This window comes from Salvia miltiorrhiza, chromosome 1 (genome assembly GCF_028751815.1).
Source record: "Salvia miltiorrhiza cultivar Shanhuang (shh) chromosome 1, IMPLAD_Smil_shh, whole genome shotgun sequence".
Lineage (NCBI taxonomy): Eukaryota > Viridiplantae > Streptophyta > Magnoliopsida > Lamiales > Lamiaceae > Salvia > Salvia miltiorrhiza.
In genome coordinates, this window is record NC_080387.1 from 20,400,231 (window position 1) to 20,427,231 (window position 27,001).

The window sequence follows — 27,001 nt, forward strand, 5'->3', positions numbered from 1 at the left end:
TTTCAATTAAGCCAATAAAATACATGAACTCATATTTTTGTTGCAATTTTCACCTGTTTGAATTTTGGCGAAATTTGAGCTTAGTTGGCAGTCAGAAGTTCACCTGATGATGATCTAACTTCTTATGATAAGAAGTATTTAGAAGCTTAGAGGTCTAAGAAAGACAAAAATTAATATATTTGACTTAATTTCGACTGCCAATCAAGCTCTAATTTCGTTGAAAGTCAAATTTAGGTAGAAATTGCAATAAACATTTAAATTCATGTATTTTTTTGGCTTAATTGAAAGTTCAGATGAAAAAAGTACAACTTTTTCCAAAGTTCGTGTATTTTTTTGTCATAACCCTATTTTTTAAATGATAAACTTTTATTAAAGATATTTAAGATAAAATACATTTTCATTTTTATATAATGACTATTTGGCCTTTAGATCCCGATCAATTTGATTCAAATGGATTTATCCTTAGGGCTCGTTTGGTTTTCAGTAAAAGATTTTGTAGGATAATTTGTAACCAGGATATTTAGCGTGGATAATGACAGATTATTAATACTGAGTTGGTGTTTGCTATCATGGCTAAATACAGAATATCCTGGTTTAAGTTAATCCTAGGGGGAGGTGGTATTATTAATCCTAAGAAATCTGAATTAATAATACTGGGTCGTGGGATTAAACCGGGTCATCCGCATTATTAATAAATAATACTAAATACTAGACTGATATGTACTAAATTAGCTAATACAATGTATTAGCCAATATCAAACGCGCCCTTAATCTATAACATCCCTTAATCTATAACATCTATCTTTTATGTGAAGATAATAATATCTGTATAGAACAATCTAAACCAACTCCTTTTTATTTTCTTTTTCGAAGTCACACGCAATGCTGTTAAAGGAAGTCATCTCATTTATTCTGGTCTGTATTTGGCCAAACGCCCATCAAAAGAGAAAAAAGGAAAGTGACAAAAGAAGTAGGAAATTTTTCTAAACAAATTACTCCAAAAAGAAAAGAAACAAAATATATTGATGGTGAGAGGAGATGATGGAGCGGGGCCCACCCAAGCTTGATTTCAGATCATGTGGTGCAGAAATAGTCATATAGCAGTATATATGTAGCAGGAGAGCAAGAAGATTTAGAAAGTAGAAAATAGTTAAATTAAAAATGGGCGATAAGGTGGTGTGCGTCACCGGAGCTTCGGGCTACGTTGCTTCATGGCTGGTTAAACTCTTGCTCCGCCGTGGTTACACTGTCAAGGCTACTGTTCGTAACCTCAGTTAGTCTCTCTCCCTCTCTCTCTTTGCACTCTTACTTAATCCATCATTTTGTTAATATAAACTTAACTACACAACACTTAAGAGGCGCATATTAAATTAAATTTAACCACTTTGATTTTTTTTGAATTAAACCACGCTTTTATTAAATAAAGACTAATTCAAACTACAAAAGTAAAAATATACACTCTTTCGTTTCTGCTTTTAGTATCGATATTTTCATTTTTGAATGTCCCATATTTTTATATTAATTTATATTTTTAGTAAAAGTAGGTGAGACTCTTACTCTAGTTTAATTATTTTAACACACATAATAGGTGAGATCCTTATTCTATTCACAATACACTTAACCACTTTATTAAAACTCGTGTCGCTCTCAATTGGATACTAAAAGTTGAGATGGATGGAATAATAATGATAACCATTACTATCAAAAATGTCATTTTATATTTATCATTTCAATACTTATATAAAGAAAAAAATTGAATTTTTTTTTTAATTTGAAATTAATTTTTTTTACCAATAATTTTATCTATAAAAATAAATCAAAACCCTCTCAATCAAAATTGAAAAGCCTCCCTCCATCCTTGAAACTCTTGTCGCCCTCCCCTCCCCCCCTCTCCCTATTCAGACATCGCCTGTAGTGCCATCGTTGATTTGGCGTTTGCATCGCCACCATAATCGCTACTGTGATTGCTACTCGTTCCACCATTGTTGTGCTTCTTCATGTCAGCGCGGCGCTTCTCCAAGTCACGCCTATCGTCCAAAGCCGCGTACACGTGCCGCCTTCCACCACCACCGCAATTTTTCTTCTTCTTTATTTTGATTTAATTAATATTATTATTATTATTATGGAAACAAATCACGTATGTTGGAGAAAAGATAAATTTGTTACTGTGTTGAAAAAGAAGAAGAAGAAGAAGAAGAATATCTATCAATTTTTTTTTAAAGGGCCCAAAATAGAACAAACAATAGAAGAAGAAAAGTGTACAAGAAGATGAAGAAAAGATGGAAGAATAAGAAGATAGTCTAACAAAAAAATGAAGAAAGAAATTGAACAGTAAAATAGGAAGAATAAGAAGAAAAAGAAGGATAAAAATAAGAAAATAATCGGAAAAAAAGAGTGAACAAATAAATTGAACAGTAAAGAGAAAAAGAATAAGAAGATAGCGATTTTATTGTTATGGTATTTTTTATGTTTTTTTTAAAAAAAATTCTATAAATTTCAAAAATAAATTAAAAATATGATATTTTTGGTTTCTAAGTTATTTTTTTGTAATTTTATATGTAAAATTCAAAACTTAATAAAAATGGGTGATTTTTTTTATTAAAAAGGCAAAAGTGTCACTTTTCAATAAAATTGATTTAGTATTAATATATTTGTATTATTATGGTTACTATTAATATTTTGTTAAGTAAAGTGGTTATTTAGGAATAATAACACTATTTAATCTTCTCAAAAAAAATAGTGCCACCACATACTAATAAATATTTCATATTCACTTGGAAAATTTACTTACGATTTAATATGCCGAATAATATATTAACTTTAACCTGGACTCCTTTTAATTATTTAGCTTCACTAAGTGACCTGAAACGAGCTTTATTTGAATCAAAATTGAAACAGTTACTTAATAAATAGCTGGCTTGACTCATCACAGTCCAAATAGATCACTTACCAAGCGTCATTTTGAGAATTGTGAGTGCGCATGCATGCAAATGTGTTATTTATGTAATTACTAATTAGTGCTATATCAAGTCAAATTAATTAGTGCCACCACATACTAATAAATATTTCATTCAGATAAGGAAAATTTGCAATGCTTATGACTTTGCTCAGACAAAATATTGTTAGTTCACTTTCTTGGTCTCATGTGTCTTCAACATAGAATTTCCATTATTTCAATAACAATTTATTCACTAAAATAAAAGTTCAAAACAATGATTCGCTTGTACAGACTATGTAGATATTCGACGGAGTATATAGATGTTCATTTATTATATAATTATGGATGTAAAACTAGTTCAGACTCGAGAATTAGTTCAAATAGATCAAAAAAATGGATTAGAACTAAAAATATAATTCAGAATAATTAAATTCAAACTTTTAGGGCCAGAGAGGTCGGAGTGGCTCAAATTGAGTTATCGTTTTAACCATACGTTATATAGTCAAATTAATTAGGTTCTAAACATTATATATAAGATTAAAAGTATAGAAGTCACATTTAAGGATGTTGAATTTTGTGAAATGTAATATGTTCACTCGATCACTACGTACATATATATATATATATATATATATATATATATATATATATATATATGGTTAATTAGTATAACTAATACTTTAATAGAGGTTTTGGCAAATAAAATCACGAACTAGTTCGAAATTGCAATTTTAACGTGACTTTTGAAGTGTGACGAATTAAATCACCACCTTTTCAATTTTGCAATTTCGCCTCCAATTTTTTTCGATCATTAGAGTATTAAATTGGAGCTTACATAAATTAGTAAAGACGATGTCATTTTTGTAAGTCCTAAATAACGTCATTTCGTACAATTTCAATTAAAAATTTCTTCAAATTATAAAGGAATTGAATCCTGCATCTGCACCTTAATTTCCAACTAGCATTTGCATCTCGTGCAATGCACATAAAATATTTTTATATTTATATATTAATATAAAATCGATATCAACTCAATTATCATATGTATAAATATAATAAAAAATAATTTAACTGAATATATATTTAAGCTAAATATTAAAAAAAAATAAAAAAACATTCACAACATTATGTCTAGTTTTTGCTATTTTTTCTTTTCCACTGCAAATTATGTCCAGTTTTGTACTATTTAGGAAATGAAGCAATTCTATAGGATGCTACGCTGGTTTATTATATGTGGATTGAAATCAACATGCTTTGATGGTCACCATATGCACCGTATTGTTTTTGAGAATCTGTTGCTTCAATATATTGAAGAACGAAAACAACATTATCAACTTAAGTTTCTTGATAGACAGATAGACTTCTTTTTAGCATTTTGTGGGATGATATGGACACATGAGCTATAAATATCAGCATTGTGATTGTATATCTATATCTGTATATATATAATCACTGGTGATCTGTATTGCGATTTCTTTTCAAAATTATGAAATTTGATTAATTATAAAATATTTAATATGCATATCAAGTTAGTGATCACGATATGAGCTTTAATATGATACTATATTTTATGAAAATATTTGATTTAAAATGTAAAAAATTAAATTTGTTTAAATATTAAAATTTATAAATTTCTCTCTCCTCCCTCATCTTTTTTGAATAAATATATTTTTAATTATTTTTAATTAGTATTTTATTTTAATTTTTTTAACTTATTTTTTTTTCATAATATCAAATTTTATAGTTATGAATTATTTTTTATTTTTTCAATATTCAATTAAAATTAATTATTAATTATATTTATAAATATAATAATTAAATTAGTATTAATTTTATATAAATATAACACCGAATGCAAGTGCTACCCATGGAAATATAATAAATGAAACTAAAGAATTAGAGGCATTTGCAAAAATGCCCTTTTCTTATAAACACTTGTAAAAATGCCCTTTTTCACTTATGAAAAAGGGCATTTTTACGAGTGTTTATAAGAAAAGGACATTGTTGCCTATTAACACAAAGAATTATGTGGTTGTAATTCTTCATCGCAGTTTTGGGCACCACACAGGAATTAATCCAATTCCTTCATTGGACCCACCAAATTGTCGTCTTGTTTGAAAGTCCGAAAAGGTTCTTGCACATTTTTCAAACATTTAGGCGTTTTGATTCAATTAATCAAACACGATGTTTCATTTTCAACTCTTTAATTAACAAAATTGATGATTAATATTCTTTTGGTATATTCTTCAAATTTTGCACCTACAAGAGCACAAAATAAATTGAAATTTTTTTCCGTGCCGAAAACATAATATTGGTTGAGGAAAAGAACGAAAGAGTCATAATTTTCTTTGCTTTGAATGAAACGGTGTTACTTTTTAACTGAGATCATTTGTTCAAAAACGATACTCCCTCCGTCTGGAGCTGTAAATAAACCAAGCTAATCACAAATTATTCTAAACTTAGTTTAAAAAAAAACTCGTTCTTCATTTTCTAAATGAGTCAAATTCGAACCCAAACCCGAATCCGAGCTAGATAAAATTATCGAGCCGAACTCAAGCATTTACATGTTCAGCTCGTGAACTCGTGAACATATTCGGCTCGTACCTTTGCGAGCCTATTCGCGAATAGGTTCGCAAATAGGCTCACGAATAGGCTTGCGAATATGTTCATTAAATAATAATTTTATATATTTCATTTGTTAAATATTTTCTGAATAATAAAAACAAATATTCTCATAATTTAAAAAATAATTTACAACTAACTTGACAAATTATCTATTTGTTAAAAATAAAATATAAATTATGACTCATAAATAGTTTAGAAATTTTTTTATTTTAATGAAACCTTAATATATAAATAATTCGAACCGTGCTCGAATTCGGATTTTAAATCGAGCTCAAAATTCGAGCTGAACACGAGCTCGAGATAAACGAATAATTAACGAGCCCAATTTGAACCAAACTCAAGCTTAGTATTATATAGGCGAGCCGAGCTCGAGCTCATTTTAAAGCTCAAATTCGAGCTCGAGCGAGCCAAATTTTCACGAACCGAGCCCGAGCCTGGAGGTATTTGGCTTGGCTGTATACAACCCTACCTCCTCCCTTTATATTTATGCATATATTACTTTTTTGATACGTCCCTCAAATTTATGTATACTTTATTTTTGGACACTACTCCATATATAGTTTGTACAATTTTATCTTCTAACTTACACTATTTACCCACAATTTACTTAAATGTGGGACCATTTCTCCACTATTAATACTTCAAACAATTTTTTGTTAAAATATGTGTCATGGTCAACCATTTATATTTATAGGAGATAGAGGGAGTATGTCAATTTTTTTAGAAATGTCTTGTGTGAAAATAATATAAAGTTGTAAAATATAGGTGTTGAAATCGTATTAGTGGCATGGAAGTAGAAATATTTAATTTGAAATAAAAGAAATAAATTTCTACTTTATATTTTATTTCTTTTATTTCAAATTAAATATTTCTACTTCCATTCCACTAATACGATTTCAACACCTATATTTTACAACTTTATATTATTTTAACCCTAGAAAACCCAATGAGATTACCAACTTGATATATCTATATCTATATAATATATGAAAAAAATATAGTTTTCAACGGATAAATTTTTCGAATAATTTTTTTTTCCCCGTATTTTATCACTCATTTTATCACACTTTCTCTCTTCTAACTCCCACCATCTCAAACATTATCTCACAATATATGTATATATGGAACTCTCCCGTGGGCTCTGAGCTCTCCTGTGGGCTCGGATCCCAGGCGCGATCCAACCCAATCCGGGTCCATCATATCTATATATCTATATATAATATAAAAGAGCAGTTTAATGGTAAAATTTTACCGCCAATTTTTCTCTCTCCTATAAAAAACTATATTATCTCTCCCACAATCTATCCCACTATTCACTCATTAAATATCTATTAGTTAATCTATATATATAAAACATGCACGAATTTTTTCTACAAAAATTTCTCTCTTTACTTTGCATTTTTTGTTTTGATACTTTTTTTAAAATTCATCAACTTTTACTTATAAAAAAATATTTTATATGGATGTTAAATTAAAGATAATGATAAGATCTTTAATTTGATGTAAAAATTATAAAAAATAAATTTAAAATAAATAAATTATTATCATTTAAAGTCACAATTTTTTTCTCTCTCTCATCTTTCATCTATCCTCTCCTCTCTCCTACCTCCTTTCTTCGAATAACACTTTCATTTTTTTTCTATTTCATTCCTTTTTTAATATTTATTTTATTTTATTTTTTATATTTTTGTTAGACATCATTTTTAATATTTTCTATTTCTTTTTTTCTTTTTTTTGCTATAACAATTTAATGTAACTAAAAAGATTAGACTTATATTTGTTCATTTTAGAACTCTTTAGCTTAAAAATAAATTTTAAAGGTTGAAATTTATATTAATATAAATTTATAGATAATTAATTAATTAAATCTTAAAAAATTAATTTCAAATATGTTTTAGATTTTTTAAATTTTTGTATGAATTTTTATATTTCTTTATATTAACATATCTGTTATTATTATGTCTTAATTAAATTTAATATTAGATTGAGAATTGACAATCTATATCTATATACAACATAAAAGAGGAGTTTTTCCCCTCCATGTTTTCCCTCTCTTTTTTCTCTCTTCTTCCACCAATTTTTTCACTTTTTTTTTTGCTTTTTATGTTATTATATTTTATTTATTTTCTAAACGTCATCAAATTTGATTCGTGAAAAAATAATCATATGTATCTTAAATTCAATATAGTATAAAAATAATAAAAAACGAATAAGTTATGAAAAGTATAAAATATTTTATTTTCTGTCTCTTCATTAAAAAATTACAACTTTTTATTTATGTTTGTGTATGAAAATATTTATTATGATGTATAATACTATATAATAATATGAATAATGAAAATTTTCATTACACTTTGTATAAATTGAAAATTTATAATTTTATATTCAAGATTTTATTGAGTAATTGATCTTATATATTATATTTTTAAAACATATGTTGTATTTGTTTATATTTTATTTTTATTATTATTTATATTTATTTATTTAAATTTATCGTTTGATTTCGATGTTCGTCGTGCATCGCACGAATGTGCGTATACTAGTATATTAAAAATGTAAGGTTATTGGCGTCTAAATACACGAACTTTGGGCCCATTTTGATTTTTCCCACAAACTTTGAAAGTTGTCAAAAAATACACATACTTTGACTCATTTTATTTTTTTCCACGAACTTTGAGAATTATACAAAAATACACAAATTTTAGCTCATTTTGTTCTTTTCCACGAAATATTGTTATAAAAAATGATCCAAATAATTCTTTTATAAAATTAAACATATGGGACATATATTTGAAAGGTTAAACTTGCAATTTCTACATATTTACAAGATTTACAACGATATCATTATAGGCCAGAAAATATAAATTTAGTTAAAACACTTCTTTTACCCCTTGGATTCTTCATCTCCTCTAAACTCCAACTCAAATCACAAAGCAAAGCTCTCTTGAGAAACTCATAGGTAGGGCTGGCAAATCGTGCGGGTCGGATCGCTATCGGGTCGACCTGATATCAACCCGACCTGATAAGGCCAAACCCGAACCAGACCTGATAAGGGAATGCTAAAACCCAACCCGAACCCAACCTGATACACCTAAACCCGAACCCAACCCGAACCTGATAACAACCTGATTTGAATCGGGTTGACACGACCCGATAGCGACACGATAATGACACGATCTGATTACGACCTGATAACAACCCAATTTGAATCGGGTTGACACAACACGATAGCGGCACGATCTGATTACGACCTGATAACAACACGAATTTGATTTGATTCATTCACATGAATAATAATATTTTTAAAAAATACAAAATTCATCACATATGCTCAACAATCAACATAATAAATCAACAATTCAACATATGCCAAACTAAAAATACAATCAATATAAAGCATTCAACCAATAAGCTTAACAAAATATAATAAGCTCAAATGAAAATAACAATGCATCAACCAAGAGTCGCCAATCCCTCTCATAACTACAACATAATCCAAGTGAGCTTAACAAATCAAAACATAACTAGACTAAGTGACAGCCTTCATGCAACAGCAATAGTGGAGACCGAAGAAGATTCGGTTTGAGGTTCATCATCGCCATGTAGAAAGTCTTCGGCTAACTCAGATGTTGGTACTTCGCTTTTGAAGGCTTTGAACAAAAAAAATATGAATTAATATTAAATATATATCAATAATATAAAATGTTAACATTAATAACACAAAAAACTCATACCTTTTTCTCCAAACAACCAATCTCTAGTGCAAATAATTGCCTCCACTGTGCTTGCTTTAAGTGAGCTACGGTATTGATCAAGTACTCTTCCACCAACACTAAAAACAGCTTCTGAAGCAACCGTAGTTATGGGAATGCTCAAAATATCACGAGCCATGTGAGCTACTTGTGGATACTTATATTGATTCCCTTTCCAAAAGCCAAGAACATCAAGATTGGATTTGGCATCCAACCTTGCTTCTTGCATATACAACTCCAATTGCGACTTTTGTTCACTTAATCCAAACTCATCCAAGGCACTAAATTCCTGTAATCAAAAAGGGGAAGAAATTTGACCTTGAAATGAGGGAATTGTAGGTTGTTGCTGCTACTAGTGGTGGCGAATCGACTCCGGCAGCGGTGAATCGACTCCTTCAGCAGGCTTGCGAAGACGTCGCCGGTGAGAGGAGCGACTGGGAGCCGGGAGGGGTGGCGACGAAGAGGGACCGCGCCGACTGGAACTCTGGGAGAGGGGCGGCGAAGAGGGAGCCGTGAGATTCGACAGTGGGATGGGAGCGACTGGAACTCTGGGAGAGGGGCGGCGACTCGAAGAGGGGCAGCGAATCGACTCCAGAAAACTGGCAGCGGTGGCGTGGACTCCTTCAGCAGCCACGCCGATTGGAACTCTGGGAGAGGGGCGACGACTCGAAGAAGGGCTGCGCCGGGCCGTCGTCGTCGATGTGGCTGTGAAAGTCGACGTCGAGTGCGGGCGGCGGGGGCGGGGCAGTGCGGCGGCTGGAGGCTGGGAGTTGGAACTTGGAAGAATGGAAATTGGAAGGGACGAAACGAAGGGTGTGTGCGGCGGGGGATGGGATGGAAATTGGAAGGGATGAATGAAACCCTACTAACCTAAACTAAGAAATCAAAAATTTTAAAATTAAAATAAATATTTAATAAAAATAATAATATTATTATCGGGTTACCTGAACCGAACCCGACCCAACCCGAACCCGACCCGAAATTATCAGGTCCTTATCAGGTCGACCCGATAAGGACCCGAACCTTATCGTGCGTGTTACTAACCCATTAATTTCGTGCGGTTTCGTGTCGTGTTTTCGTGTCGTGTCGAAAATTGCCAGCCCTACTCATAGGTAGTGATTATGGTCGTTGCAAACATCAACATTGAAGCCCATCTCGGCCCCAATCCCCAATAGCAAGCACCCAACCCGCCTCCTTCACCTCCTTCTCCATCCAAAACCTGCAGCCTCATCTTAATAGTGTCCAGAGGCATTGTCACCAACGCAGACGCCCCAGTAGCCATCGCAACACCCAATGTCACCAGCGCAGATGCCCCAGTACGCCCCATGTATTGGATAATACATAGCGACAACATGAGTCTCCCAATATTGTAGGCAAAGTGGGATCGGATCGAGGGTGGCCAATATTATGTAATTTGTTTTATGTACAAATATTATTAATTAATAATGTATGAACTAACTCAAATTAAATCCTTTACTAATACATAGCACTTTTTGTAATTAAAATGGTATATATATATGTGTCTATTTATTTTGAAATCATGTTATGTCTAACTTAAATAAATGTAAAAGAATATCGTCATGTTTGTGTATGAATAGGTGATCCAAGCAAGGTAGGGCACTTGAGAGCACTTGAAGGAGCTGAAGAAAGACTGCATTTGTTTGAAGCAAATTTAGTGAAAGAAGGATCATTTGATGGTGTGATTGATGGTTGTGATGGCGTTTTTCACACTGCATCTCCTGTTATACTTGAGCATGTCAATGACCCTCAGGTCCATTTCTAACCATATATATACTCCCTCCGTCCCTGAAATGACTTCCTCTTTGGGGACGGCACCGATTTTAATAAAAAGTTGTAAAGTGTATTGATAGTGGAGAAAAAGTGATATAATTATTATTGGAAGTTGTGAAAAGTATTATAATTAGTATTGGGAGTGGTGAAAAGTGAAAAGTGAAAAGTAAGAATAAATAAAGTATTATTAGTGGTGGGGTATGTTTCCAAAAATGGAAAGAAAGAAAGAGAAAGTTATTTGGGGGACGTCCCAAAATGGAAAAAGAGAAAGTTATTTTAGGGACGGAGGGAGTATATAGGAATGAGATCATGTAGTATCCAATGCTTATAATAGATTCGTAGGTCCAAATCTTGACCACACATTTATGACATGTGTCGCTTCAAGATGGTGACATTTGGCAAGACATTTCAAGGCAAAATATGGAGAGGGGTAAAATTGGAATCTAATTTTCGAAATTAAAAAAAAAATAGATTTTCTCAAAATAGGTATATTTTAGATGCATAAAGTTTCATACGAGAATGCATGAACTTTCATATAAAAATGCATAAAGTTTCATATAAAAATGCATAAGATTTCACCCCACCCCACCCCCACACACCCCTGAACCCCACCCCACCCCTACCCCCCACCCCACCCCCCCCCCCCTTTTTTTTTTTCAAAAACTGATTTTCTGATTTCTGATTGGTATGTTCAACCCGAATTACTTACATGTTCAGTGGCTCTCCATTCTCTATGGAACTTAACCTTATATATATATATATATATATATATATATATATATATATATATATATATATATATAGGGTTAGTATCTAGTGAGAATCTCAAAATTAGTGACACCTAAGAACCATTCTACACCCTAGATTACTCCTAATCCGACAGATAGGATTTAAAATTGTCCAAAATAATACTTGTTCAATTAACGAAAATTCTTATGCGTTTTTTGTGTAGAAGGGTATATCAGTAATGTGAGTTGATATTATAGAAGTGTATCACTTAATTATAGCACTAAAAATCTTCATAATTAAATTTACATTTATCTTTTGACGTCTCCTCCTAGTAATTGACGCCTTTTCACCTTCTTCTCTCTCATTGTCAATTTTCTGTCGCCATTTTCGAACACTACATTGTAGGAGTGAACAAGCTTTTCAGTCCATTCGACTTCTCTCTCTTGTTCATACATTTTGCAATCTCAATTTTGTGTCAAGCGACGAACATATGATAAACAGGTGAAAAAGGTTTTGTTTTCGTTGGGGCTTGAAAAGCAAATCCTTAGTCAAAACAAAGTATAAAACTCAAAACTGACTCAATTAACTAAGGCCCAATTTCAGCCACCCTAATATAAACCATGAAAATAATAAAATAAAAATAAATAAAACACTCGATTAAATCAGCCCACATATGCAACGTAACTTGGGCCTCCATGGCATGCATCATTCCCCTCTTCTTGAAAGGGATTTATCCTCAAATCCAAGTCGTCAATTCAAATGCCGAGATCAAAAATTAGATCTTCATTTCTTGCAAGAAACGACTGTTGGACCATAGCTTTGCTACATTGTCCATCATTCTTCTTCTTCGGCTCTAACTCTGACGTCTCTTGAACCTTGAACATGAAGAAGTTCTTGTTGAAAATAACGACATGCTTCACTTCTCTTCCGAACAACCATGGTTGCTCCAACCATTTATATGTAGGTTGCATCGGCGGTTCATCACAAAAGACTTCACTTTTATACTTGTCGATGTGAAACGGAACCTTCACCAACTTCATCAGCTTGGTATCTCCAATATCATTCTTCCATTGCAGCTTAGGTTGCTTTAACAAGATCATCCCTAACTTATTTGCAACATCACATCTGATTAGATTGCTGTTATTTCGCTGCTCCTTTTCAACGCCCTTAGCTTACGTCAAAGCATTTGCTTCCAAAGTAGTTGGAGTAGATTCCTCAAGCACTTCCTCACTTGAATCCTTCAATTTTAGCAACTTAGGATTAGACTCATCATCTTTGACATCAACCTCTCTATCAACATCCACCAACTCCTTTGGATTCAGACATGCCTCATCTTTGATATCCACCACGACTTCCACTTCAACCTCCATCTCCTTTAGATTCAAACGGTGGCTTGTCTGGTTGATAGTGACAGTGCCTTCTAGTTGTTGCGTTGGCAATGACTGATTCTCATAGATCCAATTATCTCACTCCCCTCCAAGATACGATTTATGATGGTGTTTCTTTTGGATTGATGGAATATTTTGCAACTTGAAATCCTCACGATCCCTTTCTCCACCTCGCCTTTTTTTGCTGCCATAAACTTGTTGATGAGCATTCTCGAAGTCTTCCTTGCAAGATTTTTCTACTTTCATAAGATCCCTTCGATATAACCTCTCATGGAAAGACTTAAACTTATTCTTTACAATTCTCGCATCTCTTCCACCCTATATGTAGTTAAATCGACTCCATTCATATTCCTGAAGAATTCCTAAGAATTCATCAATTCGTTGCTGAACAGGTCAACCAACTTCAACCCTTTGTTTAAAGCCTTTAAACGTCCTCCAATCGTATTTTGCCCTGAAATACGACTTCTTCAACTTTGAGAGAGCTTTCAGTGGCCGCCAGTTTCGCCTTAATCCGAGCTCAATACAGGAAGTGATGGCCGTACTTTGAAAACTGCCAGAACTTGATTTCCTGCAAAAATCTGACTCCAGCTCTGATCTTTTGGATTGTATCCCGCTCAATCCCCGACGGAACAGAAATACGAACGCACAGAAACCCTAAAAAAACATCTACCATTGACACGAAAAAAGAAAATGAAACCTGGATACGAAACGCGGCTCTGGCGCCAAATGATACGATCCTTGTTGACAAATCGATCGGAACACAAACAGAAGACTTGATAACAAACGAAAGATGATGGAAGATTCCAAAGCCTCTGAATCTAACCCACAGAATGATTTAGGCGAATTGAATTCTCTAATCCCCAACGTGACGTTGACGCAGCAACTCGGGGACAATGAATGACACCAGACGAGGGTAGGTTGACTCGCCGTTACACCGATAGATGAATTCTCTTGGAATATTCAAGAGAAATTTGAAACTCTGAAAAGAGAAATAAAACTCACAGTTTTTGATAAAAATAATGTTCAATTTTCGTGGGCTACATATCAGCCATATATATAGGCAAAAACTAAACCTAGTTTAACAAGGAAACAACTTAAAACAAACTCTAATCTAATATGGAAACAAATCCTTAGTCAAAACAAAGTATAAAACTCAAAACTGACTCAACTAAGGCCCAATTTCAGCCACCCTAATATAACCCACGAAAATAATAAAATAAAAACAAATAAAACACTCGATTAAATCAGCCCACATATGCAACGTAACTTGGGCGTGTATTTTTGAAAACCTTTAATTTTCTGTGATTTCGGGCGTGTATTTTCCAGCGTCAATGAACAATATGCATGAACAAAGTCCACGAAGAAATTCAATGAACAAGTCCTATACGTATGACATGAACTTTGAATAAGAATGAATACTTACCATCATGCATGAACACTGAAAGTGAACAAGTCATTGTTCATGTAGATGTTCATTTGTTTGAAATGTACGACAAGTTATTGTTCATGAATTGGATCATAATAATTCATTTTTCATGTGAACAAGTGGTTAATCTAGTGAATATTGATGGTCTAAGCTTATTCACTCAACTAAAATACATGTTTGGGACTATATTAAATGAACAAATGAATTTTACGCCTGAACATGGAAAAACATTCATGAATATAGCGAGTGTTCATAGAGTGCATTTGCAATTAAACGCCTGAACAATGTAAAACCGATGAAGGATGAATAATGCACTAAATAACTCTAGCAAATAAGTTTTCCAAATCGTGTGTTAGTGGGATAATAAATGATATGTTTGACAAAATCAAAATACCAAAAATATGACATATGATGTTGCATGGAATTAGGAAAGTAATAGTTAGTCAATATTGTGAAAATTCTCTAAAGCCCCTTAACGTGAATAATTACTTCAGATTAGTGGGTTAGATGAGGTCCGTTAGATTATATTAATCAAGGGCTATGATGAGTTCTTAGGTGTCACAAAAAGATGACATTCTCACACGAACCTCCCTTTATATATATATATATATATATATATATATATATAGGGGCGCGCTCCAGTGAGACCCCATAATTTTCGTGAAACACTAGGACAATGAATAAGACATATAATACTAATGAACAAAATGTATATCTAATGAACAAGATGTATATACTGATGAAAAATAAAATTTAAAAAATTCGTAATGAATAAGACATATATACTGATGAACATGGCCGTATATATGTTGGATTTGTATACTGAAAGCAAGAACGTTTTATGCTTGTATACAATGTTTCCTAAGTTCACTATCTAATCTCCTATCTGATTGTGTTCATGATTGCATATGTATGTTCTTTATCTCTATATAAGTAGATTATATGGTGTGTTGTAGATCACAGAAGACCATATAATTGGAATAACCTTAAGAGATATAATATGATCATAGCCGAAATAACTCTAGGACAAGTTATTGGTTTAGGCTGCAGTATAGATGGAAGTAGTTTGTCTTGGCTACTTGTCTATACTGGTACGTCATTACGTATTGATAGGACCACAGTTTGAGATGTATTCTTCTATCTGACTTAAGTGAAGAATCAAGATCTCGGTGACTTATAAATCTTAATACTAATAAGTATTCAGATATATATGTTAACTCGTATATCACTTTGACTTACTATGGGTGAAGGTTATATACTAACTCGAGTACTCTGTATCTTGGGTGATAGCGGTTAATATATGATATTTGATTATCTGTATTAGTACCCGTATCCGGTATAGGATAATGACATCCCCTTAAGGAGCTCAATAAGGTTTATTACGCTAAACCCTGCAGGTTGATTAAGTTCAGGCGTAATAATAAATTTTGAGTGGTACTGCTTAAGGAATTATTAAGAGATTAATTAATTTAAGCTGTCAGAGCTCTAATTAATTAATGGATGTCGGATATTTTAAATACGGAGATTTAATAAGTCTAAATACAAGCCCCGACTCATCACCGGCAATAAAGGGGTAAGTCAGTATCGGTTCTCTAGTGGAATGAACTGATATTTATAAATTAATTATGGTCTGGGCTGACCATAGATAAATTAATTTATTTGAGGCCCATCTTTATTCCTTGTATCTGGTCCCTGGACTGGCCCAATGTCTCCTAGCCCTAGAAGGAGAGAAAGACGCCTCCTACACTAATTCTGTGCCCACACGTATTTAATTTTATTTAAATACAGCTGTCAGCTCTCAGGAAAACACACTGATAAAATATTAGGGTTTTGAGAGCTGTGGGGCGCAGGGAAGAAAAACGTGTGGGGCTTATTTCTCTCTTGGGACTTTCATAGATCGTTGTCCATCCAACGGTGAAAGCTGAGCGGGATACAGTCGAGAAGATCAGAGCTGGAGTCAGATTTTCGTAGGAAACCAAGTTCTGGCAGTCTCCGTAAAACGGCCATAACTTCCTCCACAGAACTCCGATTCAGACGAATCAGGTGGCCACGGAAAGCTCTCTCGAAGACGAAGAAGTCGTATTTCTGGGCGAAATACGATTTGAGGACGTTTGAGGCTTCAAACGAAGGCTTGAAGCTGACTGGTCTGTTCAGATGCGAATCTGCGAATTCTTCTGAATTCTTCAGGTATTTCTGAGCTCCAACGTGCAGCTGTTAAATTCATAGGAGCATGTTAGGGATTAATCGTTGTATGATAAATTAATAATATTCCAAGAAACGATCATCGGGCAAACGGAACGTTAATTCAGTTTAATATTCCTTCAATTGGTATCAGAGCCCAGGATTATTTTCTTGGCTCTATTATTAATTTATGTACGATTAATAATGTGCGTTGTTTTTACTGCTGTTGTTCTTCGTGGCTTGTTGATCCGTGGAATACGTCGTTTGACGTTGTAATCGTTTTTCACCACGAGAAAATCCGTGGTTAGATTAGGATTTCAATTGTATTTGTTTTTCCGTTGTAAATCTGTAAAACCGAGGAACGAAACGAGGATGACGACGAATCAACAACAAGGAACGGTGTTTTGGTGGAACGGAGGCCAACGGGCACGGAGCGAGCAAGGCCGCCGGCGCCGAGGGCCGCGCGCGCACGAGCGCTTGCGCGCTGTGCGTCGTGCGCCCGGGCTGGCGTCGTGCGCCCTTGCTGCTGCTCGTGCGATTCAGTTAGGCAAGGTCCAGGCGAGGCGTGGCTGGGCTGGGGCGAGCGGGGGCGGTGCGCGCCTAGGGCTGCGCTTGTGCGCTTCGCGCGCTGCGTGCCCGGACGGCGTCGCACGGCCGCTGCTGCCGAGCTGCTGCTTGCGCGCCGAGGGGGCCGGAGTCTGCTGCTGTTGGCGCGGGTCAGGGCGAGGAGGAGGCGAGCGATGGGGGCAGCGCGCGCCTGGGGCAGTGCCTGCGCGCTGTGCGCGCGGCGTGCCCGGCAGGCGACGCACTGCCGCTGTCGCTGCTGCTGTCCAGTCCACGCCGGAGCCTGTTGCTGCTGCGTTCATGCTGGAGGTGCTGCTGACGTTGCTGTGCGCCGGGGGCCGAGCAAGGCGGCTGCTGTCGCTGCTGCACGCCGAGGCTGCTGCAGCGCCGGGCGGCGCTGTGCGGCGGCTGTGCAAGGGAGGCGGCGCTTGATTCCCCAAACCCTAGCAGGTCGCGCGGGTCAGAGGGGTGAAGATCCGGATCCGAGGCGCGGATTCGGGTACAGTTCGCGGGTCTGGGCTGCTCCATGCGGGCCTGGGCTTCTCCTTGCGAGTTTGGGTTGCTGAACGGGCCTGGGCGGCTGGGCCGCAGCTTTTGGGCCCAATTGCTGGACTGGAGAGGCTTTCCAGCCTTTTAGTGGCTGTTTTGGGCTGTTTTTGCCCATTTTTTAATTTCTTTTCTTTTGTTTTATTGTAATAGATTAGAAATGGGATTCCACGAATGGGTCACGAAGAATTTTAATTCTTTAATTATGTTCTTTGCATGTCGTGGTTGTTAATCCCTTATGCTCTTTACCTACTTTTGCCCGTCTTTGTTTATTAATATTTGTTTATTAATTGCGCTTAGACGAGCATGATAGTAGGTTTACCGTTTTCTTAAGCATGTTTTAGAATTTTGCGAGCATGTTTTACATGTTGCGTTCTAGAAGAGCATGTTTAGGATTATGTGTTGAGCATGATCAAACCTTTTGAATGAAAAAGACTAAGCTGTATTAATAATTTTATAGATGATTAAAAATTATTTAAATTACCACAAACGGTCTCAAGACAAAGTGATTGAGGATGGGAGTAAACGTCCACACGATCGTGGCTTACTTCATGTTCGATTTCACAAGTTTGTTGAGTTGAGACTTCTATTCAAAATATTTAAATCCATTTAAGTAGTGGGAGTTATGCGGTAAACGTCCACCCTATCGTGGCTTACTCGTATGATTTTCATAAGTACTTTAGAGGATGGATTTTAAATAAGATAACTAAGAAATTAAATTGAATGCGGCATGGTCCTAGTGAGTATGTCAAATTCGAGAATTTAATTTCAAAGTTAGATTGTGGTTATTACTAAATAATTTTTATTCTTAAAATTATGTAGACCTCCACATGCGGTCTCAAGACAAAGTGATTGAGAATATGAGTAAACGTTCACCCTATCGTGGCTTACTTCATATTTGATTTCACAAGTTTGTTAAGTTGAGATTTCTATTAAAAATATTTAAATCCATTTAAGTAGTGGGAGTTATGCGGTAAACGTCCACCCTATCGTGGCTTACTCGTATGATTCTCATAAGTACTTTAGAGGATGGATTTTAAATAAGATAACCAAGAGGTTAAATTGAAAGCGGTATGGTCCTCGTGAGTATGCTAATTTCGAGAATTTAACTATCGAGGTTAAATTGTGGTCGCTGCTTAGATATCATTTCAAGTACAATGTACAACTCCCCATCGGAGTCCCTTCTTGAAATTGATATGGTCTAGTTAAAGTCCGACTATTAATTTCCTTTGTCAAAAGGTTAAGTTGACATGGATGGAAGTTAAACGACTAGGTAAATAGTCTGGTTGAGGAAATCATGGTAAACGTTCACCCTATCGTGGCTTACTCGTGAGTTTTCTTGGGCAGTTGGAGGTTTCATTAATATTGTTTTATCAAAAGGTTACAATATTATTGTTACGAATTATGTGCTTTATGTTCATTACCTTCAGATATGTCTATGTCTCTTATTGTTTATTTATTCTTGCACAAAGTCTTTTTAACCGGTCCACCTATATAAAATGGAAACGCAGTTTTGGATTTTCATCTTTATCACAAACTAACACAATTTTTGTGTTGCTTACTACTCCACATTCTTATGGGCCGAATAATGAGTCAACTGATGAGAAAAAGGAATTACATAAAAGGTGGCATGAGACGAATAATGTGGCTATATGCTATATTATGAGTATAATGTCACAAGCCTTGTAGTTCCAACATCAGGGCATGGATAATGCTATCAGCATCATGCTGAATCTTAAGAAAGTGTTCGGAGAGTCGGACTGAGCTGCTCATTTAAATTTAATGAGAGTAATCTTGTTATTTTTATGAGTGAGTACAGCTCAGTGCACGAGCATGTCATGCAAATTTTGACGGACTTGACTTGCTCAGTGGGAGTATCGACGGTGAGGCAAAAGTCGATATTATCCTGAACTCTCTTCCCAAGTCTTTTAATTAAGAACTTCCGCCTCAATGCTGTTATGAGCAAGAAAAATACTTCTTTTGAGTTACTCTAGTTACAGCTAAGGAAGTTGTGGGAAAGAGATGTGCAAGCACTTGTTATTGCCAAAGGAGAGCCATCTTCTTCGTCGAATGACGGGAAGAAGAAGGGTCCAAGGGGCAAGAAAGACAAGGGAAATAGTGGGAGTAGTGGTGTGATAAGATTGAGTATTGAAGATTTTTTCTTTCAATACTCAAGGCAAAGGGTTAAGGTACTTCACTTGCTATAGTAACTGAGACATATCAGCTCATTTTCTACTCAGTTGTGAGTAGTGGATAACGAGAGAAACTGATAATGATTGTTACACCTTGCATGGCTTTTTAAGCTGACAAGGAAGCTGAGAAGTGATGAGATGATTGTCTTCATAGGCAACGTGACTAGAGTCGCAGTTGTTGTAATTGAAGCCTTGTCTTTAAGTTCTAAAGACATAGTTTAGTTTTTTGAGAGTTCCTTATCATGTTCCAAAATTTTGAATAGATGGATCTTATGTCATTTTTGATAGTGGTGTTTCTATCATAAGAAATGACAAAGTTGTCTATTATGGTATTTTGAACATCTCTCTTCATACTATAACTTGTCTACAAAATACCTTTATATTGCATTTACATCATCGAACAAAAGAAAGAGAAAAGTTAAGGCTAATCTCTCATGAGGATCTTACACATATATTGATACCCTAGAAATAGGTCACATCTATCTTAATAGGATCCAAAGGCTCGTGTGTAAATAAGTACATTGGATTCAATCCAGGTTGTACTATTTCGAACCTGCGAATCCTGTATAGAGGAAAAGATGGAGACCAGGTCATTCATGACAAAAGGGATAAAGGGCCAATAATGTGTTAGCAATGATCTTTTCTAATTCATTGTCAGTGTTTGGGATTCCAACCCAGTTTACTACACCATGTAATCCCTATATAAAATGGTGTGGTGGAGAGAAGAAATAGGTCACTCTTGGAAAAATATGTTCGATGATGAGTTATGTATCTTTGCAATTAGTCCTAAAGAATCAGAAGGTGGTTATTAGCAATGACACACGATTCTTAGAAGTGGACTATGGGAGTAATCACTAATCCAAGTCAGATAGTGTACTTCAAGAAATTGAAGACATTAGACAGGCGATTCCATCACCCAAGCCAAGTGTGCAAGAGTTTTGTACCACAAGACACTGCACGCACTGTTGACACACATGTGCCAGCACAGATCCATTGTAGTGGAAGGGTTGTGGGACAACCCGATCGATTTATGTTCTTGGAAGAATCTTTGGATTCAGTCCCTGGTAGTGAATATAAGAGAATCGACCCAGATATCTACTTGGAATTAGTGGAAGACGAGAATGTAGATTTCTGGCACGCCTCAATGGAGCAATCCATTAAGAATATGGTTGTATACTAAGAAAATCTTGCTACCAGAATGCCGTAAAGCCATAGGTTGCAAGTGAGTATACAAGAGAATGATAAGTCCGAATGAGCAAGGTCGTAGCTTTTAAAGCTAGACTGGTGGCGAAAGGTTATGCCCAGTGTGAAGGTATAGGTTATGATGATATTTTCGCCAGTGCCATGCTCAGAACATTCGGATCATTTTACCCATAGCAGCTCACTTAAACCATCGAGGTTACGTGAGGGAGGGAGAGAAACATCTCGTGTCAATCGCTCTCGTGTCATCGGTGATGTGGTTTATCTTGCATTTTATGTAAACAATATCCTCCTAATTGGCGACAATATGGAGCTATTGTTAAGACATAAAGTAATGGTTATCCGAACAGTCTCATATGAAAGACTAAGGAGGTACAGTATACATCTTTGTGATCAAAGTAATAAGGGATCACTAGAAAAGGATGTTGGGCTTATCTCGAGTGTCTTACATTGATACTGAGAATACTCGTTGTAGTATGAATACCGCCAAGAAAGAATTGCTAACTTTTAGATATGGCGTTCCTTTATCTAAAGACTATGTCTTAAGATGCCTATTAAGGTTGAGGAAATGAAGGCAGTATTCTACGTTTCCGCAGTAGATAGCTTCATGTATGGATTGCTATATACGAGATCTTATATTTGCTATGCAGTTAGCATGATTGTAAGGTATCAGTATAGTCCTAGTTAAGGACACTGAATTGTGGTAAATTATATTCTCAAGTCCCTGACTGGAGAATAAGGATAGTTTACCAGTTAGACAGTTTAGTTCCTTTTTGGATTATATGATTTTGGATTTCCAGGCTGACCGGAACAAAGAACAATTACCTCGAGCTATGTGTTTTTTCTTGGGAGGTAAAACCTTTTGGTTTGACCACTACCTCCAGGATCTAAGGGTAATTCCTAGTTTGCGTGGGAGCATCACCTTCGTGATACCTCAAGTGCAGTTGCGAACTCTAAGGAATTCAAGAACCACAAGGGGTTAAACACATGGAGAGTAAGTACCAAGTTATACAATTATTCGTAAATCGAGGTTTTTGTGCTCAAAGAATAAATTCTCACATATTGGAGAAACCTACTGATCTTTCACAAAAGGCTTATCGCAAATGGTCATTGAAAGATGGGAATGCGATTGATGCCAGATTGATGCCACCCACTTAGGAAACTTTAAGTATAAGTGGGAGAAGTGTTAGGTGATTGGTAAATAGACGCATTGTATACTAAAAGTTTGCTTTAGTATAAGTGGGAGATTGTTGGATTTGTATACTGAAAGCAAGAACGTTTTATGCTTGTATACAATGTTTCCTAAGTTCACTATCTAATCTCCTATCTGATTGTGTTCATGATTGCATATGTATGTTCTTTATCTCTATATAAGTAGATTATATGGTGTGTTGTAGATCACAGAAGACCATATAATTGGAATAACCTTAAGAGATATAATATGATCACAGCCGAAATAACTCTAGGACAAGTTATTGGTTTAGGCTGCAGTATAGATGGAAGTAGTTTGTCTTGGCTACTTGTCTATACTGGTACGTCATTACGTATTGATAGGACCACAGTTTGAGATGTATTCTTCTATCTGACTTAAGTGAAGAATCAAGATCTCGGTGACTTATAAATCTTAATACTAATAAGTATTCAGATATATATGTTAACTCGTATATCACTTTGACTTACTATGGGTGAAGGTTATATACTAACTCGAGTACTCTGTATCTTGGGTGATAGCGGTTAATATATGATATTTGATTATCTGTATTAGTACCCGTATCCGGTATAGGATAATGACATCCCCTTAAGGAGCTCAATAAGGTTTATTACGCTAAACCCTGCAGGTTGATTAAGTTCAGGCGTAATAATAAATTTTGAGTGGTACTGCTTAAGGAATTATTAAGAGATTAATTAATTTAAGCTGTCAGAGCTCTAATTAATTAATGGATGTCGGATATTTTAAATACGGAGATTTAATAAGTCTAAATACAAGCCCCGACTCATCACCGGCAATAAAGGGGTAAGTCAGTATCGGTTCTCTAGTGGAATGAACTGATATTTATAAATTAATTATGGTCTGGGCTGACCATAGATAAATTAATTTATTTGAGGCCCATCTTTATTCCTTGTATCTGGTCCCTGGACTGGCCCAATGTCTCCTAGCCCTAGAAGGAGAGAAAGACGCCTCCTACACTAATTCTGTGCCCACACGTATTTAATTTTATTTAAATACAGCTGTCAGCTCTCAGGAAAACACACTGATAAAATATTAGGGTTTTGAGAGCTGTGGGGCGCAGGGAAGAAAAACGTGTGGGGCTTATTTCTCTCTTGGGACTTTCATAGATCGTTGTCCATCCAACGGTGAAAGCTGAGCGGGATACAGTCGAGAAGATCAGAGCTGGAGTCAGATTTTCGCAGGAAACCAAGTTCTGGCAGTCTCCGTAAAACGGCCATAACTTCATCCACAGAACTCCGATTCAGACGAATCAGGTGGCCACGGAAAGCTCTCTCGAAGACGAAGAAGTCGTATTTCTGGGCGAAATACGATTTGAGGACGTTTGAGGCTTCAAACGAAGGCTTGAAGCTGACTGGTCTGTTCAGATGCGAATCTGCGAATTCTTCTGAATTCTTCAGGTATTTCTGAGCTCCAACGTGCAGCTGTTAAATTCATAGGAGCATGTTAGGGATTAATCGTTGTATGATAAATTAATAATATTCCAAGAAACGATCATCGGGCAAACGGAACGTTAATTCAGTTTAATATTCCTTCAATATACTGATGAACAATGCAGTATATGCTGATGAATAACAAAATTTAAAATATTCTGCTCCCTCCAGGATTCGAACCCTGTGAAAAAAAATCACCCTCCAGATACAATATCAGCCATAGGATTGATAAAATAAACGCACCAGATCGTGCCCTAGATCTCACTAAAATTAGGGGGTCTCATTGGAGCGGTCCCCTATATATATATATATATATATATATATATATATATAGTAGAGATCAATAGAGAATGCTAAATATAGAGAGAATGGAGAATGAAATGTCGGTGCCGAATAAGTCAATAACTTTTTCGAATACGCCAACAATTTTATTGAACAGGTATTTACGCATAAAACATGCCACCTCCAGGAATTGAATCCAAGCGGAAATGCCTGTTCAGTAAAATTGTTAGCGTATTCGGAAAAGTTATTGACATATTCGGCACTGACATTTCATTCTCCATTCTCTGTACATTTAGAATTCTCTATTGATCTCTTCCATATATATATATATGTTTATATATATAGTTCCACGGAGAATGATATATAAGTAGAGAATGGAGAAACATTGAATATGTCATAAACATGTCAGTAGAAGCAGTTGAACATACCAATAATTTGGTTGACGTTTGGGGGTTTGGAGGTTCGAACCCTGTATAAGTTCAACACACTTCCCATTGAACGTTAAACGAACGAACGCTGACCGTTAGATTAGATAAGATCAACGACTGAGATTGCTTCTCTTTTCTTTGCAAACATTTACTTGTCCATTGAACCTTATCCTATATATATATATATATATATATATATATATATATATATATCTTAAGTTTTCTAAATTTATTTCTAATATATACAATAATGATTTTGTTAAATGTGAATTTTGCATATTGACAGATTTTACTATAAGCTTATTATTATTGAATATGTTGGATGCTTTACTTCGATTGACATTAGAGTATCATTAAGTTGAATCGAACTAAATAGTTGCATGTTTGGACTTGATAACTACAATATTTCTATTGGGCACCAACAAAATTTTCCGTCCTTGATGATGGAAAGTTCGTCGATAATCTTCTTTACCGACAAACTATCGACGACAATTCGTAGTCATCGTTTTGCTCGTGACAATTAATATCACCGATGGAAGGATGTACGTTGTCCTGGTTACCGATGGATTGATTATCGGTGTTAATGTCTACGTCGGCTAATTTTTTTTCCAACAAAAATGTGTCAGAAGGTTGTAATTAATAATAAAAAATTAATTTTGGAATAAATTACTGATGGCATAGCATCTGTCGGTGGCCTGACTGTCAGTATTGTCGTTGGTGATTCAATGGGATAAATTGCCGCCAAAGTCCGTCAACAAGTCTTTCGGTCGGTCAAAAATTTAATTTTCGTCACTTTTTTGTTATCCTGCCATCTGTATTGACTGATCAACTTCATTTCGTCGATGTTTTCATCTGTGTCAGACTATAATTCATGTGGTGGATCTAGATTAGAAAATTTAAACCTTTAGCTTGACTTCAGTCAAGCTTTGAATTTCGGAACTCCAGTTCAATTGAATTGCTCCTCTTGTTTCAATACAAGTGGCTTGTATTCCATTTTGGTTTGTTCCATTATAAGTGGCATATTCCATAAATGATAAAAAAAAAAATATCCCTTGAAAAAGTGTAGGCCTTTTAGGGGGAAGGAAGAGGGAAAGGATGGGTGAATATAGGAGCCTTGAACCTCTTCTTGAGAGTCTTGGAATCATCTTTTGACATCCTTGTCCTCATACACACCAGCAAAATAGGATAGTTGAGAGAAAACACTAATATATCACTGAATTAGGATTCACACACTTCTTCATTCAGCCTCTTTTCCTATAAAATTTTGGTGGGATGCTTTCTCTACTGCTGTTCTTATAATCAACAGACTCCACTCAATCTCTCAACAATTCTCACCCTTCTAGACATTATATCGCTACTCTTCCGAGTATACATTTCTTGAAACTTTTGGATGCAGTTGCTTCCCATTTCTTCGGCAGTATAAAGCTTCAATGTTGATCATCTAAGTGCATATTCCTTAGCTATAGCTCATCACACAAAGGTTACAAGTGCATTCATTCATCTAGAAAAGTTTATATAGCTAGAACAATCCTTGTTAATGAGACTAAGTATGCATACTCCACTCTATTTCCATCTCAAACTCCCTCATCTTTACACTCCATCCCCCACTTTCTCTACCTATATCTGCCCCTATACCACTTCATTTTCCTCAGCCTACTGATTATCCTACTGATTATGCTAACCCTTCTACATCTCACACACATTCTTCAACACACAATCATGCTTTTCTACCTCACGTTGCTTTTCCTAATCGTATCCATCACACCACTACTACATCTTCTTTCCCCATCGCATCATGAGGCACCATCTACCGCGTCAGATCATCCTGACTCATCAGCATCTACTTCCATTCATCATTCCTCACTTGCTCCACATATTTCAAACCAACATCTCACGCGCACTCGAGCTAAAAGTGGCATCTTTAAATCTAAAGTATTTGCACTGATAGTACAAGTATTACCACAATTAATGTTATTGAACCTGCTACTGTCTCTTCTGCACTTGCTCAACCTGCATGGCAAAAGGCTATGGAACAAGAATTTAATGCCATCATTTCCCTTACTCCTTAGACATGAATTTGATTCAATTCAAATGGGTATTTAAAGTATAGAAGAATGTTTATGGTTCCTTAGATCGTCTCAAGGCTATAGTTGTAGCCGAATGGTTTCAACAAAGAGCTAGTATTGATTTCATGGAGACTTTCAACACTGTGGTCAATCCCGTGTCTGGAAGATTGATATTCTCACTTGCTGCTACATTTCATTTGGATATCCAGCACATTGATATCAATAATGATTT

At 35.3% G+C, this 27,001-nt stretch overlaps 1 protein-coding gene and 1 long non-coding RNA gene across 3 annotated transcripts in view; both read left to right on the forward strand.

Moving 5' to 3' along the window:
• The first annotated feature begins 892 nt into the window (after window positions 1-892).
• LOC131006926 (phenylacetaldehyde reductase-like) overlaps window positions 893-27,001 on the forward strand; it is a 29,628-nt gene continuing 3,519 nt past the window's right edge. Inside the window, exons 1-2 of one of the 2 annotated variants that reach the window (XM_057934066.1) lie at window positions 893-1,273; window positions 10,914-11,086. In XM_057934066.1, the coding sequence (XP_057790049.1) occupies window positions 1,162-1,273; window positions 10,914-11,086 (285 nt within the window). In that variant the 5' untranslated portion in view covers window positions 893-1,161. The remainder of the gene's footprint in view (window positions 1,274-10,913; window positions 11,087-27,001) is intronic. The other variant, XM_057934067.1, reaches the window with a different exon arrangement.
• Window positions 7,884-10,784, forward strand: LOC131006927 (uncharacterized). The gene is made up of 2 exons (XR_009095823.1): window positions 7,884-8,522; window positions 10,428-10,784. It is a non-coding gene; the product is annotated as an uncharacterized LOC131006927 (long non-coding RNA).